The sequence below is a fragment of the Hylobates moloch genome, unplaced genomic scaffold (assembly GCF_009828535.3).
Source record: "Hylobates moloch isolate HMO894 unplaced genomic scaffold, HMol_V3 SCAFFOLD_9, whole genome shotgun sequence".
NCBI lineage: Eukaryota > Metazoa > Chordata > Mammalia > Primates > Hylobatidae > Hylobates > Hylobates moloch.
This window is the reverse complement of record NW_026652284.1, coordinates 121505135-121523384: the sequence shown is the minus strand read 5'-3', so window position 1 is coordinate 121523384 and position 18250 is coordinate 121505135. Positions and strand designations below refer to the sequence as shown.

Sequence of the window (18250 nt, the reverse complement as noted above, 5' to 3'; positions counted from 1 at the left end):
TTCTAGATCCACTTCACTCTGTACGCCCCGCCTGGCCCCTGTGGGCACAAGACTTGGGAACCCTACCCGCTGTGCCCTTTGCCCACCCACAAGCCAAACAGTCCCTTCTCCCCAGCAGAGCCCACTGCACCTGGGTGCCTTCTGTCTGTCCTGCACCATCAAATCCGTGACACTGGAGCAGTGGTCTGTGAGCTGCTTGTTGCAGGACATGCTGTGGACGTTGATGATGTAGATGACGGAGTCTTCCGAGCCAACCCACACCTGGTTCTGGTCGGCCATCACCATGCAGTTCTAACAGGAGGCCACGGGAACGTGAGAAATCAGTCAGTCTCGATACTGGTGAAGTCATATCTATACATTTACTGCAAATGCTGAATTAGCGGATATGGAACCACTGCGCTCCTAGGGGACACGCTGGCTCAGGGTCCTGGGAGCCTCTGGCCCTGACATTGTCATCCACTCATCAGTGCATAACCTTGCTCTCTGCGTGCTCTGTTCACAGACACCTTATTGACTACATATGGTTGATTCATTAACATGAAACTCAACAGCCACCAGCACTGTCACTGCGGCCTGAACCAAGCTCATCTCACACATGCATTTTCTCTGCAAGACACGTCACCACCTCCTCGTGCTTAGGGAGCTCGATGCTTGAGGCTATCTTAAATGGCAAAATCACCAACAAAAAGCAAAAAACGTGAAAACTGTGGCACCAGTCAGGCCGAGGAGAGGACACTCGTTGGCCCAGAAAATCCACATCAGGCGACTCAAGTTTTTCCCCACTCTGTGCACATGCATGTCTGTGGATCACCAAGAAAATACCACGAGTATCTGTTTTGGGAGTTACAAGTAAATATTAGCAGGTAGTCGAATTTGCAGACACAATCTCCAAATGATGAGGTCGACTGCGTACGAACAAGCGGAACTGGCAGTGCTCCCAGCGTCTAGACACTGTGCTCGGGGTTTCTGGCCAAGCTAAGCAAAGTCAGCACAATGATTTGCCTTTAGACTGTTCCAAATCAGAATCTTTTTTAACTTTTATTTATTTATTTATTTATTTTGAGACAGGGTCTCACTCTGTCACCCAGGCTGGAGTGCAGTGGCATGATCATGGCTCACCGCAGCCTCAGCCTCCCGGCTCAGGCAATTCGCCCGCTTCAGCCCCCTGAGTAGCCAGGACTACAGTCATGTGCCACCACGCCTGGCTGATGCCACCACGCCTGGCTGATGTTTGGCGGTTTTAGTAGAGATGGGGTTTCCCCATGTTGCCCAGGCTGGTATCGAACTCCTAGACTCAGGCAATCCTCCTGCTTCGGCCCCCCAAAGTGCTGGGATTACAGGCGTGAGCCACGGCACCCAGGCTTGAAATGCTTATAACTAAGAACGAACTGAAAAAATTAAATTTAGAAAAATAATTTCCCTAATTTTTCCTTTTTTTGTTGTTGTTTGGTCTAAAGCATTACTAGACTTTTGTCAATATTTTTACTGTATCATGGATCCTATTACTTTATCATCTGAGACTCATGATTTGAATATAGGGGGAAATGATTTAGCAGTCTCTTATTACCTTCTAACATGTAAAGTTTGCTATTCAGGTACCTCAGAGTGGTCCCACCCTCTTGGCGGTATGTATTTGAATTCACAGTATTCGTTTTATAGCAGTTTTGCAAGCACATAATGTACCGTGGATTTTGCCACATTATTTTAAGACATGGGAACACAGCCATCAAAATTGATACCACGGCCGGGTGCAGTGGCTCACACCTGTAATCCCAGCACTTCCGGGGGTGCCGAGGTGGGAGGATTGCTTGAGTCCAGGAGTTTGAGACCAGCCTGAGCAGCATGGTGAAACCCCATCTCTACTCAAAATGCAAAAATTAGCCAGGTGTGGTGGTGCGCACCTATAGCCCCAGCTACTCGGGAGGCTGAGGTGGGGGGATCACTTAAGCCAGGAGGTCGGGGCTGTAGTGGGCAGTGATTGCGCCACTACACTCCAGCCACGGGCAATGGGCGTGAGACCCTGTCAAAAAAAAAAAAAAATGATGCCAGCCAATGCCTAATATATACTTAGGTATATACTCCATTGGAGTGTTCTTTTGACATTAAACATGTAAAAAAAAAAAATCCTATCATGCTCAAGGAGTAAGGCATGAGGGTTTCTCAGCAGATCCCACGATGGGGTAGCTGCTCGGAGGGTGACTGGATAGGAGGAGGGTGTAGATGCAAAAATATTTTGAAAAGTATAAAATGCAATTTAAATGTGAAGGTCATCTGCAAATCCATGAGCAAGAACAGGAGAAACATGGACAAAGGGCGCGCAGCCCATGGTGCGGGGGAGTGCAGGGTCGCAGAGCACAGGGAGCTACTCAGAGGCCTCTCGGGCGACAGGGAAGCACACACAGATCCGCAGGGAGGGGCAGCTCACAGCTCTGACGGACAAACAGGGAAAATCCCCAAGAAATGATGGTCTGGCGGGAGGAGGGGCCACTGGGGGCCTGGAGGGATGAGCAGGGCAGGAATCCCAGCTTCCACACTCAAGATACCGTGGTCATGGAAGAAGCGACACACCATGGCACTGCCAAGGACACATTACTAAAAATGTATTAACAGTTGTACTGTTTTAAAATTATCAGAAACAATTCAAACTTGCTTTAAATCAGGGGTGTGCACTCTGTGGCTTCCCTGAGCCACAGTGGAAGAAGAATTGTCTTGGGCCACACATAAAATACACTAACATTAACGATCACTGATGAGCTAAAAGGAAAAAGATTGCAAAAAAAACAACGTATGTTTTAAGAAAGTTTACGAATTTGTGTTGGGCCTCATTCAAAGCCGTCCTGGGCCACGTACAGCCTGCAGGCCACAGCTTGGACAATCTTGCTCTAAATGAGAGGAATAATGTGTGACAAGTGGATACTGAGTTTTGCTGGGCCCTGGTCTCTGCCACCTGGCACGTGGGGACAGGTGGATAACACTCAAGTCACTGCAGAGGCAGCTGTCTCTTTTGCTCCAAAAGAGACCCAGTAACCACTGTGCAACCAGGAAACACCAGGGTTCCCAGGAAACACTGCAGGTTCATTTTAAGGCCCTGGCCCCTGGGAACCTTCATGCTGCTGTACAGGATGGAAGACGTCGTTCCCAGCCGGGGCAGCATGGCAAAACCTCATCTCTACAAAAAACATAAAATTAGCCAGGCATGGTGGCATGCACCTGTAGTCCCAGTTACTCAGGAGACTGAGGTGGGAGGATCACTTGAGCCCAGAAGGTCGAGGCTGCAGTGAGCCGTGACTGCACTCCAGCCTGGGCAACAGAACAAGACCGTCTCAAAAAAGAAAAAAAAAAGAAGGAAATTGTTCCCAAAGGGTAGTGTGAAGCCTCTAATAAGCAGGCAGAGACCACAATGGCTCCACTTCACAGAACTGACATCTATTTTTATTATATTATTATTGTTTGTCTGTTTGAGACAGGGTATGGCTCTGTCACCCAGGGTGGAGCACGGTGGCACAATCTTGGTTCACTGCAGCCTCGACCTCGCGGGCTCAGCGATCCTACCACCTCAGCTTCCCAAGTACCTGGGACTACAGGCAGGCTCCACCATGCCCGGCTAATTTTTGTACTTTTTGTGGAGATGGGGTCTCACTCTGTTGCCCAGGCTGGTCTCAAACTCCTGGGCTCAAGGCAATCCACCCACCTCAGCCTCCCAAAGTGCTAAGATTACAGGTTTGAGCCCCTGCAATCTACCTTTAGATGAGAAAGTCAAAGCCATTATCTTCTCCTTCAATAAGAAGATGTAAGTAGAAGGCTGGAACAAGCTTACGTTTAATTTGAAAACTCTAGGTAAAAGACCCCTGTTTACAGAAACTGAGTGAGGCTGTGGAATAGCTTGTATCCTACTGTCAAATATGGATGAACACACTTGGGTTTCAGAAATCACGTGAATCCAGAGGCTTCTTTCCTGACACTTCATGTACTCACCACTTTCGCAGTGCCCACTTTAAAGGAGTGCTGGTGGATGGTCCATGAAGAAGCATCGAACACGGTCACCTTGCCTTCACTCAGAGCACACCATAACTTGGGGTGAGCATCTTCAACTTTTTCGGCTGGGTCAAGATGCCCTAAAGAGGAGAGCAGCCCAAAACTGTTAGGAGGAAACGCTTTTGCTGTAGCAGCAGGTGACTGGTGCCATTACTCAGGTGTCTCCTAGGCCCTCCTAAGCGCCAGGCCCGTGTTCGGTGCTGGACGTACAAAGATGTGCCTAGGCAGAGGCTGCCCTGCCCTCTGGGAACTCAGAGTCGGGGGGCAGCTGGCTGGTGAGAGGGCCACACAGACGGGCAGAGCCACAGGCGGATGCAGAGCCGGATGCCCATGAGCTTTGCTAAGCCAGGACCTGCCAGCTGAGTGAGCATTCACTAGAGAAAACAGCCAGGCAGAGGAACTGGAAGAGGAGCAGGTGGACACAGAGGGAGGGAGGCAGGGAGGGAGGGCAGCTGAAGAGACAGTGGCAGGGGCCGTGGTGCCCCCCACACCCTCACCTGCAGTGGGTTCCGTGTCTTTCCCAACACTTGGTGGTGTCCATCTTTTTAATTGTGGCCATTCTAAGGGTGTGGAGCTTTTGGCTTTTAAACTGTGGTTTAATTGCATTTTTCTAATTGCTAGTGAGCCTGATGGCTTGAACTGGCCATCCCCATGCCCTCTTGTGGGAAGCGTCTGTCTCGTTCTCCCTAGTTTGTGGCTTTTTTTGTTTTTTTTTTTACTTTTTAATAGACAAGGTCTTGCCATGTTGCCCGGGCTGGAGTGCAGCAGTGTTCACAGGTGCGATTACAGCAAACCACAGGCTCCGACTCCAGGGCTCCGGCTACCCTCCCGCCTCACTGGGACCACAGGCACGCCCAGCCAGCTGTTCCGGTGTTCTGGATATGAGCGCCTGACTCCGTGGTGCTGTATTCATAAATTACATATGACATACACAAATACCATAAAGCAAAAGACTGGTGAATCTGACTACACTAAAAGCAATGATTTTAGCAGCACCCATTTTAAAGATCCTTCCCAGTCTGCAACTTACATTTTCACCCTCTCAAACGTGTCTTCTGTCCATTTCCTGTGGCAGGGTCTGGGGAAGGGGCCGTAGGCGCCATGTCCGGCCATGAAGATGGCAAGAAGCCTCTGAGACAGCCCAAGAAGCAGGCCCAGGAGAGGGACAGGGATGATGAGGCTTCCAGCAGAAAGCAAAACGGACCAGAACCTCAAGGTGCCGAAAGCACAGGCCACAGGGAGGCCCAGCCACAGCTGGAACTGAGACCCCTGGTGGAAAGCATGCTGTTCCCTCTGCCTGGGCAGTGGCGGCCAGGACTCCACTCCTGTTTCAACACCTGCACCCCTGCCAGGACAGCTTTTGCCATCTTCAGCTAGAGTGAGCGTTGCCCTGGAGCCTGTTGCACTTTCAAGAATAAACTTTAAAAAAAAAAAAAAAAAAAAAAAAAAAAAAACCTGACAGTGTCACGTGACGTCTTTAGTGGCTTCTCACCTGTCATTCCCACCTGAGCTGTGAATTTAAGGTAAAGCAGCCCAGAAGCCTGCCAGAGGGCGCTCTTTGGTCTTCTACCCTCAATTCTGTATCACCATGAATTAAACCAGCTCATTTGAAAGGAGGAAAAAAAAGTGTCTTCTTTTTAAAATCATTGCTTTTGGCCAGTTGTGGTGGCTCACGCCTCTAACCCAGTGCTTTGGAGGCCAAAGCCGGCAGATTGCTCAAGCTCAGGAGTTCAAGACCAGCCTGAGCAACATGGCAAAACTCCATCTCTACAAAAAAAAATATAGAAAAATTGGCGGGCATGGTGGTGTGCACCTGTAGTCCAGCTAATCAGGAGGCCGAGGTGGGAGGATTGCTAGAGCCCAGGAAGCAGAGGTTGCAGTGAGGTGTGATCGCGCCACTGCACCTGGGTGACAGAGCCAGACCCTGTCTCAGAAAAAATAAAAATAATACAATCATTGATTTTAATATAGTCGAATTCAACATTCTTTTCCTTTGTGGTATTTTATACATAATTTATGAATTCTTCTTTACCATAAAGTCATGAAAATATTCTTCTACCCTATCGCCTAGAAGTCTGCTTGCTTTCATCGTTCACATTTGCCTGCTTTTACCACCGCGTTGAGATTTCGGCCCCCTTGGGCCTGACCCCGGGGTGGTCTGAAGGGGTGAGGTTTCACCTTTCCCCTGAGGATATTCAAGCGGCCCCCGCCCTGCAGTGCCGCCTCCATCCTGAGTCCAGAAGGGCAGGCCTCCCGGTCTTTCTGGGGTGCGATTCCAGTGGTCTGTCGCTCCCATGGGTGAGACGCTGCCCTCTCTGAGAGGCACGCTCCCCACGGGCAGAGTCAGGGCTGGTTCTCCTAACTCCTCGGAACCTGTTGGAGACCCAGCCCCAAGCTAATGGGAGTAACAAGACGGCCCCTTCTTGATGGGGCCTGACCCCACCTCTTGTCCCTGTAATCCCACAAGGCTTACAAAAGCCCTGTTCGGCTACCAGCTTCTCGGCCACCCCTTCCAGGATCGGCAGCCACAGGAAAAGGCGGCTTCGCGTTCTCCAAGGCTGCTTTGCACGCTCTCTGCAGGCCTTCGAGATGCTCCTGGAGGGGAAGCCGCCTGAACTCCTTGCCCGTCACAACGGGAAGCCCAGAGTGAGTTTCATTTCAGGGAAACCAACCGGGACCTAAAAATACCATGTATTCAAATGCCATGGTCAAAGCGTCTTGGTCTGTAGAGTTATCTCTGGCGAAGTCAGCACAGAGCCCGGCTCAGACACATCAGGCAGGCCTCACGCGGGGCGGCCCTGGTGACGCTGCCTGCTCGCGCAGACAGGGTCTGTCGCGTTCCTGGGTTTCCTGGCCTGCCATGAAGAGAGAAAAACTCTCTTATGGGGAAATCGCTTCACACGCAGCTTCTCTGCCCGCCTGAAGCGTGAGCTCCGTGTGTGGATGGCCGGGTGCTCTGTGAAGCCGCGGACACGGCCTGTGAGAGGGGGTGACGCCTACGTCTACATCCCTGACGCCTACGGCTGACATCTGCAGACGCAGATGGAACAAACAAAGTGACGATTTAAAAAATCCCTTCTGGGCTGGTGCAGTGGCTCACACCCGTAATCCCAGGCGCTTCGGGAGGCCGAGGTGGAGAGGTATCGCTTGAACCCAGGAGTTTGAGATCAGCCTAGGCAACATGGCGAAACCCCGTCTCTACACAAAATTTTTAAAAATCACCTGGTTTCGGTGGCACATGCCTGGGTTTGGTGGTACAAGCCTGTGGTCCCAGCTACCCGGGAGGCTGAGGCAAGAGGATCACTTGAATCCAGGAGGTTGAGGCTGCAATGAGCCATGATTGCACAACTACACTCCAGCCTGGGCAACAGAGCAAGACCTTGACTCAAAAAAATAAAAAATACGCAAAAAATACAAATCTTTTCTGCCGAGAACTGTATTCCTTTGTTTTCCACACTGTAAACCCTCAGCATAAGCTTCCCTGCCGCATTCTCCATAAGCCAGAATTAAAGTATTTTCCACAGTTTAAACGTGCAACTTGACAGCCATCTTTTTTTATACCGAGACCCTTGGCCACGCCCATTTCCTTCTCCTGCCACCACCCTGATGCGACATGCAGTGTCCCAGGAAAGCCGAGCACAGGAGGCAGGTGCAGCTGCACCCAACGGAGAAGAGGGACTGGCAGGCACTCAGGGCCGCTCAGGGCCACACAGACTCCTTGTCATTCCAGTTTCTATGACGACAAATATCTGAGGCGCCATTACCTTATCACAATGACAAGAGGATCTGATTAAGAGCTTCTGGGGAAACGATGTGAGCGAGAGTGCTTTAGAAAGTGCCAGTGTGTTAGCCAGGCATGGTGGCGGGTGCCTGGGGTCCCAGCTACTCGGGAGGCTGAGGCAGGAGAATCACTTGAATCCAGGAGTTGGAGGTTGCAGTGAGCCAAGATTGCACCACTGCACTCCAGCCTGGGTGACAGAGCAAGACTGTCTCAAAAAAAGAAAGAGCTAGTGTGACCATCGACTGCTCTAGAAGGTGAGGGATGGCAGCCCTGGGGCGGGAGCTCAAGTGCCGGCCCCATTTCCATCTCCCGTGGGCTCTCTGGCTCCAGTCACTGTGAGGCTGAGTCCATGGAGCGGTCGTGCCAGCTGCACACCTATCACTCAGCACTTCACCTCAGAAAGCAACAGGCACCTTGTCCCCACTTATCCTGTGACACTGGCTCCCCTTTCACTTCAGGGCTGACCCTGAACCCAAACCTAAGCGCGTCGGGTTGGCTGAAAACTGGCAGTGAGGAGCGGGCAGAGGGGTCTTACCTGGAGTGTAGAGCAGCACGTCCACCGCTTGTGGGAATGCCTCCCCCGCTGAGGGGTTGATCTTATGCTTCAGTGTTTCCAGGGTTGTCTTCGGAAGCGTCATGGGCACTGAAAAACAAGACACTTGAGTGTTACTGTTGCAGCCTCGAGGAAGCAGACGCGATGCAATGGCCTCACGCTCTCTGATTTCTGCAGAATATCAGCTTGCAGGTAAAACTTCCTAATTTGTGAAGACGAAGCTCTCTTGGACCCGGGGCACTGAAAGAAAGCCATGCACCCTCGGCCTCCACTCCTGGTTGTCACCTGATGTGCGAGTGAGTGGCCAGGCGCATCCCCCACCTGTGTCCACACCACACTTCCTTGACCCTGTGCCTCGAGCTGCCTTTGTTTAAACACAGCCTTCTTCTCTGCACCTGAGCCATCCCATCTGATCTCTAGCTACATCCAAACATGACACAGTGCCCAGCAAAGCGGATATAAAATTCTCCTCAATAACGAAGCCTTCCCAAGATGAAACCCAGAGACCTAACCATGAGCGCAGTTTCCCAGCCTAGAACCAGGGGCATGCTGGACTGGATAATCCTGGCTGTGGGCGAATGCCCGGCATCCTGTGTGCCGTGGGATGTTGAGCATCATAACATGCCCGTAGCAACTCACACACAACCCCAGATATCTCCAGGTGCTGTCAAATGCCTGTCCGCAGTGAGGGGGTGCAACATCGCCCCCCGTTCAAAACCACTGCTCCTCAGGATACCCTAATGCTCCTCTTGCTATCCAACCCAACCCATGATTCCAGGCAAAACCTAAAGCGGCCTCCTGCCCGGAGGCCCCTGGGGCCAGCCTGCTCTGACACGGTCCCTCATTCCTGCCTGGAGGCCCCTGGGGCCAGTCTGCTCTGCGGTCCCTCCTGCCAGCCCCTGCAGGCGCCTCGGCCTCCTGCGTCCAGGACTCCCTCAGTCCCTGCCATCCAGGGCCTGCCCCTTAAGTGCTTCTCTTCCATCATTTTGTTACTGTCATGGCAACCTGATGAGATTGGTCCCGTTATCCCCATTTTGAGAAAAGATGAAGAAACCGACACACATCGACATCCGTGATCAACTGGAGATCACACTGTCAGCAGGGGGTCGACCAGGACTCCGCACGAGGCTGGTGGGCTAGACTGGACTGCGGCAAAAGCCAACTGGCCGTGGCCAATGCCTCTCCAGCTCCTGCCTCGGATTATGACATCTTCGGGTATTATTTAATTCTGTACAGTCTGAGACCGTCCATCATGAGTTGACCATAAGCTACTAAATTAAGCTCAGGCTCATGTGTCCTGAGCTTTACACATGGGAAAATGTTTCCGGATTTCTAACGAGGGAGCGGGAGCCAGCGCACCACACCGAGTGACACCAGCGTGGCGGCTCCTCCTCTGCCGTCATGCGCTGCTAACAGAGGTGTTAGAAGGCTTTCCTGTAAACGCCCGACAGAGATTAGGCATGAGTTTGGAATGAGATCAACAGCTGAAGTAGGGGGTTTGTTTGATTTTGTTCCCAAGGAAAAAAAAAAAGAGCAATCAATTTCTGGTTCCAGAACTATCGGACAAAAGCTCCTTCAAGCCACTCAGCCAGCCCTGCAGGAACACAGGCACCTGAGCCTGGCTGCTGCTGCAGCTCAAGGTCCCCCTGGGTCACGTGGGAGAGGGACTCTGTACCCAGAAAGTGGCAGAGGTCCTGCAGTTGGTGACAGATGCCACAAAGAGAGCAAACTGTGCCCAAGCAAATACATAAGTGAGGTTTGTTCCTAATTCTGGGACGTTTTAAAAAGCCAGAGTCCCCTAGATCTATCCCCAAGGGAAATGAAAACATTTGTGCACACCAGAGCTTGCACGTGAATGCTCACAACAGCCACAACGCAGAGGCCACGCCAGTGCTCACTCACTGATGAAGGGACAGACCAAACGTCCTTCACCTGAACAGTGTCTATCACTCAGTCACAAAAAGACCAGAAAACCCTAGGCTTGAAGATCACCTTTCACAAGAAAAAAATGGGAGTCCAGCACCAGCCTCTATGGCTTCCAGAATGCAAGAGCCAGATGCAAATCTACAGGACGGTCAGAGGATTCCTGTCTGGGGAAGCTGACCCAGTCAAGAAGAAAGCGGATCCTGACATGCAGGGCCTCCACTCACTCATGCAGCGGTGAAGCCCGTCAGTCAACAGGCCGGCTGTGCAGAGGTTCCCAGCTTCTCAGCAGGTGTGTTCCTAACTGCAAGCCCCAGACACCTGCTCCCCACCAGTCAGAGATTCCAGGAGCCGCTCCACAGCCTCCCACAGGTTTCTACTCTGCTTCAGCCAGCCAGAGGAAAGGCTGTTGTCTGCAACTAAGAATCACCACAAATGCTTGCAGTGTATGCTGCAATGCTATCCAGACATTAAAACGACGAGGTGCCGCAATTGGACGGATGAGCAAGGGGCTCCAAGGTGCACTGTGCAGTGAAGGAAGGAAAGATGCTGGACAAGGTGTGCAACTCAAGAGTAAATTACAAATATAAAAGAAAAAACTGGGAGATCTGGGCTTGGTTCTACTTGATAAAACAGACATCGACCAGATAAAATCACTTAAGGCGTGCAATCAGGACAATGATCCACGCTAAGAACGGGCTTATCTTACTTTCCTTCCTCATCTTATCGAAGTAGGATAACTTGGAGGCAGCGTAGATGGCGCCTGGTGACTGCAGTGTGCCCACGACGGCGTCCATCAGCAAGACGTTGGTCAGCGCCTGCTGGACGTAGTGAGGGTCCTACAACAGAAACATGTGCGTTTCAAAACAGCAAGAATCACTAAGATCAGTTCACTGGAGACCTTGTTGCATCACACAGAACAATCCTTCCAAAATGCATTTTTTCAAAGTGACATGAAGTGTTTAAATCACCGATGAATTTGGATTTTATGTCATATATTTTTTCTCTTACTTAAGACAAATATTGTTTATACCAGGGCTCAGCCAGTGTTTTCTAGAAGGGGCTAGGCAGGAGGCTTTCAAGCTTTGTGGCCAGTCTCAGCTGAGATCAACCACTGCCTGCCACTGTGGCACGGGAGCATCCAGGGACATTTCATAAACAGGCAGGACTGTGTTCCAATAAGACTTTACTTAAAAAGACAGTCCACTGGCCCACGGGCTTTGGTTTGACTATGCTGGTTTATGCTATGTAAACCAGTGGGTATAGCATCAGATGGCTAGTCCAAAAGCCACAGGGCACTGGAATCTTAGAAAGGACCCAGTCACCCTCCGCCCTGTGACTGGAAACTTCCTGTAATAACAGCAGCCCTCCTGCTGTGGCCCCATCTGTTCCTCCTAGCACTGCCACTGTGGTGGGTGCCATCGTCCCCGGCATTTCTCTGAGGATTAGTGGGGCTACGCACCTCTTCATAACCTGGTGAACTGTTCCCTTTCTCTGAGTTCCACGTTCATGGTCTTTGCCCGTTTTCTAAGGCATCTTCCTGTCCTGTGCTGTGCTTGAGCAGCGTGGGTGCCTCCCCTACACACCACTGGCCCACGGTTCCCTTCATTACTATGCAATTGTCATTTGATCTCATCAAAGCTATCAGTTTGGCCCAGAGTAAATTAAAGTACAACAATCCCTAGAAAAATCATCTTAACTCTGTGGAAGGAAAGCAGTACTGCCCCTGCCAAATTCCAAATCCTGTGACTATGAAGAGTCGCTCAGAGCAGGGGAGCCCAAAACACCCAACTCCAGCCTGCGGGTGTGGACAGCACCAGCACCGTCCACTCCCGACCCCACTCTCTGGGATGTCGCCAGCCCGGAGCGGGCAGTGGAGCACCCACACCTGCCCAGACCGCCCTGCGTTTTCTCATGCTCTTCCCTAGCACCAAGAGGCGTCTCGCTGGGTCACACAGACCATGACATCTTCAATGCTTCTGTCAAGATGGTGTCCGACAAACTTACTCTGCTTAACAGACTCAGACCCGAGCCCGAGCACTCACAGCTGAGGACCGCCGCAGGACCCACAGGTGGCGAGAGGCCCCCGAGGCAGCCACAGCAAAGGGCAGAGGGGACCCGCGTCTCCCACCTTGTGGTCATCGGCCAGCTTCTTCCCAGCCCACATCTCCTTCACCATCAGGTGCCAAAAGTCACACTCGGTTTTCAGGTTGGCTTCGAAGACTTCTTTCTTGGATGCCACTCTGATTTTTAAAGTGGGTATTCTCCGAAGTAGAAACGCAGTAGTGGTGCTCTTGACCTCCTGCAGTGGCAGAAAAGAAAAGTTAGGAATGTCACACTCAGAGAACATGTGGATTCACCAGAGACAGAGGCAGAGCGGGCTCTGGAATGAAGGGGCAGAGGGGCTGCAGGCATGCACCCTGCTGGCACGCGGAAGGCAGGGCCCCGGGCGAGGGGCAGTATTCCCGTGGACGGCAGGTAGGATTCGCCCGCAGTGTGGCACCTTCACCCACCCACACAGCTGGGCTCGGCGCATTCTTTCACATCCTTAAATACTTCTCTCTCCCTCTTTTTGTTTTTTTGGTTTTGTTTTTTTTACTTCCATCTCCCTTTCCTCATACTTATTTACCTTCCTTTGGAATTCTAGAAGGAAGTCTGGCAAAGCAGGTGTGGAGAAGAGCATAAACTGAAGGCCAACAGCAAGAGGTGGATCTACTGGCTGAGCATTTACTATGGTCTGCGGCTGTGGCTTGACTGCCTTTCCGGCTTCTATGACCACTCAGCAGGTGATCACATAAAACATTCGTGTATCTGACACGCCTCTTACAGTCCCCTTAAATCTGGGAAAACAACTATAAGGCGTAAGAGGATCAGGATGAAATTCAGATTTCCCCAACAGGGAAGATGACTACCTTTAGAGTATAATGTTAAAACTGTTCGAAGATTTTTCAGTTGTTACAAGATAAGCTTGTTATGTTTTATATGAACCAGGTCCGACTGTGACTAGAAAATGGGAGCTACTGTAGCTCACCGTGGCTGGCACACGGCAGTTTCTCAGTAAACATCTCATGGATGAATGAACGCGTCCTACTGTCCCTAATGAGAATGTCAGCCCACATTGCTTACTTCCTGCCTCCCAGATACAAGTCAGCTGTGTCAGAGAATCAGTTACCATTCTAAGCATGCTCCATATGTAAACTACTCAATCCCCACCACCCACTGGGAAGGTATCAGCCTTATTCCTGCTTTACAGATGAGCAAACTGAGGGACAGGAAGGCAAGCAGTCTGCAGAAGGGCTGCAGCTGGCACTTGGCACAGCTGGCAGACAGCTCAGGGCCCACTCCAGCCATCTGCCTCCTAAACACAGGTGGGGTCTGGCACCGTCTGCCCGTTTTGTCCTTACCTCGATATTTCTGAAGGTGGAAATCTCCACGTAGCCTGGCCTTCCTTCGGTTAGGAGGAACAGGCGCTTCTGGGTCATGGCGATCTTGCCAACGCCTAGGTTCGTCTTGACGGAGCTGGACAACTTATATACACACTCGTTTTTATGCAGGTGTTCCATCACCAGCCACGGCTGACTGACCTCCTGGGCTTCTGCTTCCGTCTCCTTCCAGCAGTTGTAGAAATCTTTGAATGTTTCTGGGTCGATTTGTTTCTCCTGTCCTTAGTTTGATAAGAAGAAAAGAGAGGTATCTTACAGCCACATACCTCGGGAGCCCCAAGGGCTTCTCCATGACCTGAAGAAACCACGCACTACCGAACCCGGCAGCAGGTGGCGCCAGCACTCAGGGCGCTGGATGGAAACTGCCTAGAAGGTTTCCCAGGGCCTTCCCCGGCATCCCAGCTGTGTCCTGCTGTCAAGGGAGGGGCACACGATCTAGGCTGAGCCCGCAGCCCTTTCCAGCCACCAGCTCTGGGATGGCTATGGGACCTGCTTCAGGTAGGTAGTCACAGCAACTCTTACCTTTGGTAGAAAAGTCCTTCCGGACAAGGACACTCTTCCAATGGTGGCAAAGACCTTCCTCATCACTAGAACTGGTGGCCACTGTCTCGGGGTCACGAGGGGAGCTAGTCCTAGGATGAAGCTAACGCTGGGAAGGTTGGATCCTTAGCGACACTGCCCTGCCACTGGGTCGGCCTCGCCCGTAACTGGCCCGACCTCCGCACTCTTTGGTTACGAGCAAATCATTGACTTTTGTTGTTTGCAACTGAAATCACCTCCACTGATGAGAAGCAGTAACCTTCCCATGAGGCCAGCACTCACGGGCTCTGGAATCAGAGGGGCCTGAGCCTGAAGCCCGGTTCACTACCTTTCAGAGACTTCTGGCAAGTCGCAGAACGAACCTGCTTATCTGTCAGCTGGAGATGGGACAACCCCTCGGAAATCCCAAGTCCCTGCCTGCCTGCTCGGCTCTGCCTCCACTCTGTGTCCTGAGCCTGCCTGTCCCTCTCTCCATCTCCTGACGTGCGGCAAGTCCCCCTCAATTCTGCGCAGGAAAACCCTCCTCAGTGGCTCCTGCCTTCAGAGCCACCCGCACTCACAGCCTGCTTTGCTTGGCACTCAGAGCCACTTTTCTAAAACGCAAGGAGGAGCTCCCGCTCCTGTGTTTAATACTCAGGGCTGCTTCTGTAAACCACAGCCACATTCCTCCAAGATTGGACCCCACCTACCCACCCCACAGCCCAGCCGTTCCAAGCATGCTCCCAAACAGGTCATGTTGTTACACGCACACACACACACTCATCCTGCCTGCTCACACCAGGAAACTCCTACCCAACCCTCAACACCCGGGTAGGCATGCCCACGCACAGCCTTCCCTGATAAGGCAGAGACATCCTGGCCCGGCCACTGCTGAGCTGCACACATGCTTCCCTTATGGCACTGCCGTATCCAGCAACACTTGCTACACCCCAAGAACCACAATCCACTCTGAACCCTTACAGCCACCTTATGAGGTGGCTCATTCACAAGGGGAAACAGACACGGAGAGGAAAGCCCTTTGCCAGCAGACCTGGGCCGTGAGGCCAGGCAGACGGTCTGCCCAGAGCTGGGGTATGGCTTCCCTGCTGGTCGCTGCTGGAAAGGGGAGTACCTGTGACCTCAGATCCTCAGATCCTGAGCCTGAAACAGCAAAAGACATGGCTAATGGTCCAGCTCCGCCACGTCCCGTTCTGATTCCATACCAAAACGTCAACAGCGACGCCTGTCTAGGGAATCCGCTATCATGGCCACAGTTGAGTCCAGGACGACTGAGTCGTCACGGCAGCAACTAAAAGAGGACCGCCACAGGAAGGAAGCTGGTGCTGTCACAGGCTCAGGAGGAAATTTCCTCGACTCTTACATCTCACTTCCGAGTCACAGGCACTGCGGGCCCTGCGGGGCTGAGCTGAGCGGGAAGGCAGGCCTCAGCACGCAGAGCAGGCGCCAGGTGGTTATGCGAAAATCTCCCCCAGGTGGTGGGATTCCCAATGAATTATTCTTTTTGCCTGTGTGTATTTTCTAGTCACCAGATCCAAACGGAAGAGAAATATGCGCCAGTAAAGGGTCTCTCTAGGCCCAGCGCGATTGTTCCAAAGAAGTCACAGAAGAAGACAAAGGAGGGTGCTATGGCCCAGTGGGCGGGGCCTGTCAGGCCAGGTCTCTGCAGCCCCTGTGCCGGGCAGCAAGGTCATCTGTGAGGTCGCGAAGAGCAAGTGGGTCCTCTCCTGCCTCCATACCTAAGATGGTTTGCCAGAGTCCGTCTTCTGCTTTAGAAATACCATTCAATGCAGCCACCTCCGCCTCTGACTGGGGCGCCTCAGCCTACACTTCCCAAGGGTTCTGAGTTGCTGGATTTATTTTAGTTTTTATTTTATTTTATGTATTTCATTTTTTTTTAATTTAGAGACAGGGTCCTTCTCTGTCACCCAGGCTGGAGTGCAGTGGCGTGATCACAGCTCACTGCAGCCTCGAATTCCTGGGCTCAAGCCATCCTCTAGCCTTGGCCCCTCGAAATGTTAGGATCACAGGCGTGAGCCAAGGCGCAGACTCTGGGTTTAAGGCAGAAGCACTTGTTATGTGAATCACATCACGTAAAACAATCTTTTGGTCAGGTGGCCAGGCGAGGAGAGGCCCAAGAAACAGGAAAAGGAGAGCAAGTGAGAGTGAATCAGCGAAGCCATCACCTAATGAAGGCGCCAGACACCCTATGTGTGGAGCCCCAGCCATGGGTCCTGCCCCTTGCGCCACTCAGGAAAAATCTTCTTGCTACCTGGTCCACAGCAGTTACTGGGGCTGGGCAGGGTGAAGTGTGTGTCACCAGAGCCTGACACAGCTTCTTCTCATAGACAACAGTGCTGACCTCAGTGCGAGGGTGCTCAGGGCTCTAGAAAACCCCAACCAAGGGAGGAGCAACAAGACCAAAGAAGTCCCATCAGGCAAGAAGCAACACTCACCGCAGCTGCCGCCAGTGCTCAGCCAGCCTGTGGACACCATGCCACTAGCACTGCAGCAGAACAAGACAGTGCATGCCCAAGGTCACTGTGCAAACCCACCACCATGCACACCCACAGACACTGCGCACACTGACCGCCATGGTGCACATCCACTGTGCACACCTACCACTGTGCACACCCACAGACACTGTGCACACCCACGGCCACCGTGCCCATCCAGACACCGTGCACACCTACCACAGTGCACACCCACCACAGTGCACACCCACAGACACTGTGCACACCCACCACTGTGCACACCCACCGCCACTGCACACACCCACAGTGCAGCACGCCCACCACTATGCTCACCCACTGTGTACACCCACAGTCACTACGCACACCCACTGTGCATGCCCACCACCATGCACACCCACCACTGTGCACACCCACACTATGCAGCATGCCCACTATGCTCACCCAAGACACCGTGCACACCCACAGACACCGACATGCACACCCACTGTGCACGGCCACCACCGTGCACACCCGTTCACACCTACCACAGTGCACACCCAGACACTGCACACCCCCCACCACCATGCACACCCACAGCCACTGTGCACACCCAGACTGTGCATGCTCAGCACCATGCACACCCTCAGCCACTGTGCGTGCCCACTACTGTGCACACCCACAGCCACTGTGCATGCCTATCACCATGCACACCAACACCGTGCACATCTGTGCACATCTAGGCACTGTGCACGCCTACTGCAGTGCACACCCACAGCCACTGTGCACACCCACCACTATGCACACCCACAGCCACCGTGCACACCCACAGCCACTATGCATGCCCACAGCCACTGTGCACACCCATGGCCACTATGCACACCCACTGTGCACGCCTACCACAGTGCACACCCACAGACACTGTGCACGCCCAGCACCATGCACACATACTGTGCACACCCATGGCTGCTGTGCACACCTATGGCTACTATGCACACCCAAAGCCACTGTGCACACACACCAACACTGCATACTTATGACCACTGTGCACATCTGTGGACACCAGGCACACTCATGAGCCCGTGTGATCCACAGCAGCTGTCATGCACGCGGTTGTTGCACACGCCCATGTGGGCACAATGCCCAGTCCTCATTTGTCTCCAGTTTCACACAAACACCAGCCGTTAACCTCTCTCTCGTCACCCACACGCCTCCAATACAACTGTTCCTGCTCAGCTAGGCGGCGTGCAGGTGACGTCACCATTGGAGCTGTCCATGGACGTCTTGCTTCTGCACGGCCACGCTGGAGGTGGCAGACACGTCAGCGTCCCTGGGGAGGGCCACCTCACGGGCGCAGCTGCAACAGGGCACATATTGGCCTTGCACTGTTAATAGCATATTTTGCCATTAAAGTATGTAATGATGAAATTGCAATACTTTTTTCAATAAAATCTCTGATGTATTCTTATATCACATAAATTCGTCCAAAGATGGTGACATTGAGCTCTGACCAAACCTTGTTGTTTTT

The 18250-nt window shown here is 52.4% G+C and overlaps 1 protein-coding gene across 9 annotated transcripts in view; it reads right to left on the bottom strand.

Annotated features, from left to right (window-relative positions):
* DENND3 (DENN domain containing 3) overlaps positions 1–18250 on the bottom strand; it is a 69151-nt gene that overhangs the window by 7492 nt on the left and 43409 nt on the right. For all 9 annotated transcript variants that reach the window (XM_032760552.2, XM_032760553.2, XM_032760555.2 and 6 more), the window contains 6 exons: positions 13697–13956; positions 12424–12594; positions 11002–11131; positions 8352–8459; positions 3976–4115; positions 131–291 (listed from right to left, as the gene is read on the bottom strand). In XM_032760552.2, coding sequence (XP_032616443.1) covers positions 131–291; positions 3976–4115; positions 8352–8459; positions 11002–11131; positions 12424–12594; positions 13697–13956 — 970 coding nt within the window. The remainder of the gene's footprint in view (positions 1–130; positions 292–3975; positions 4116–8351; positions 8460–11001; positions 11132–12423; positions 12595–13696; positions 13957–18250) is intronic.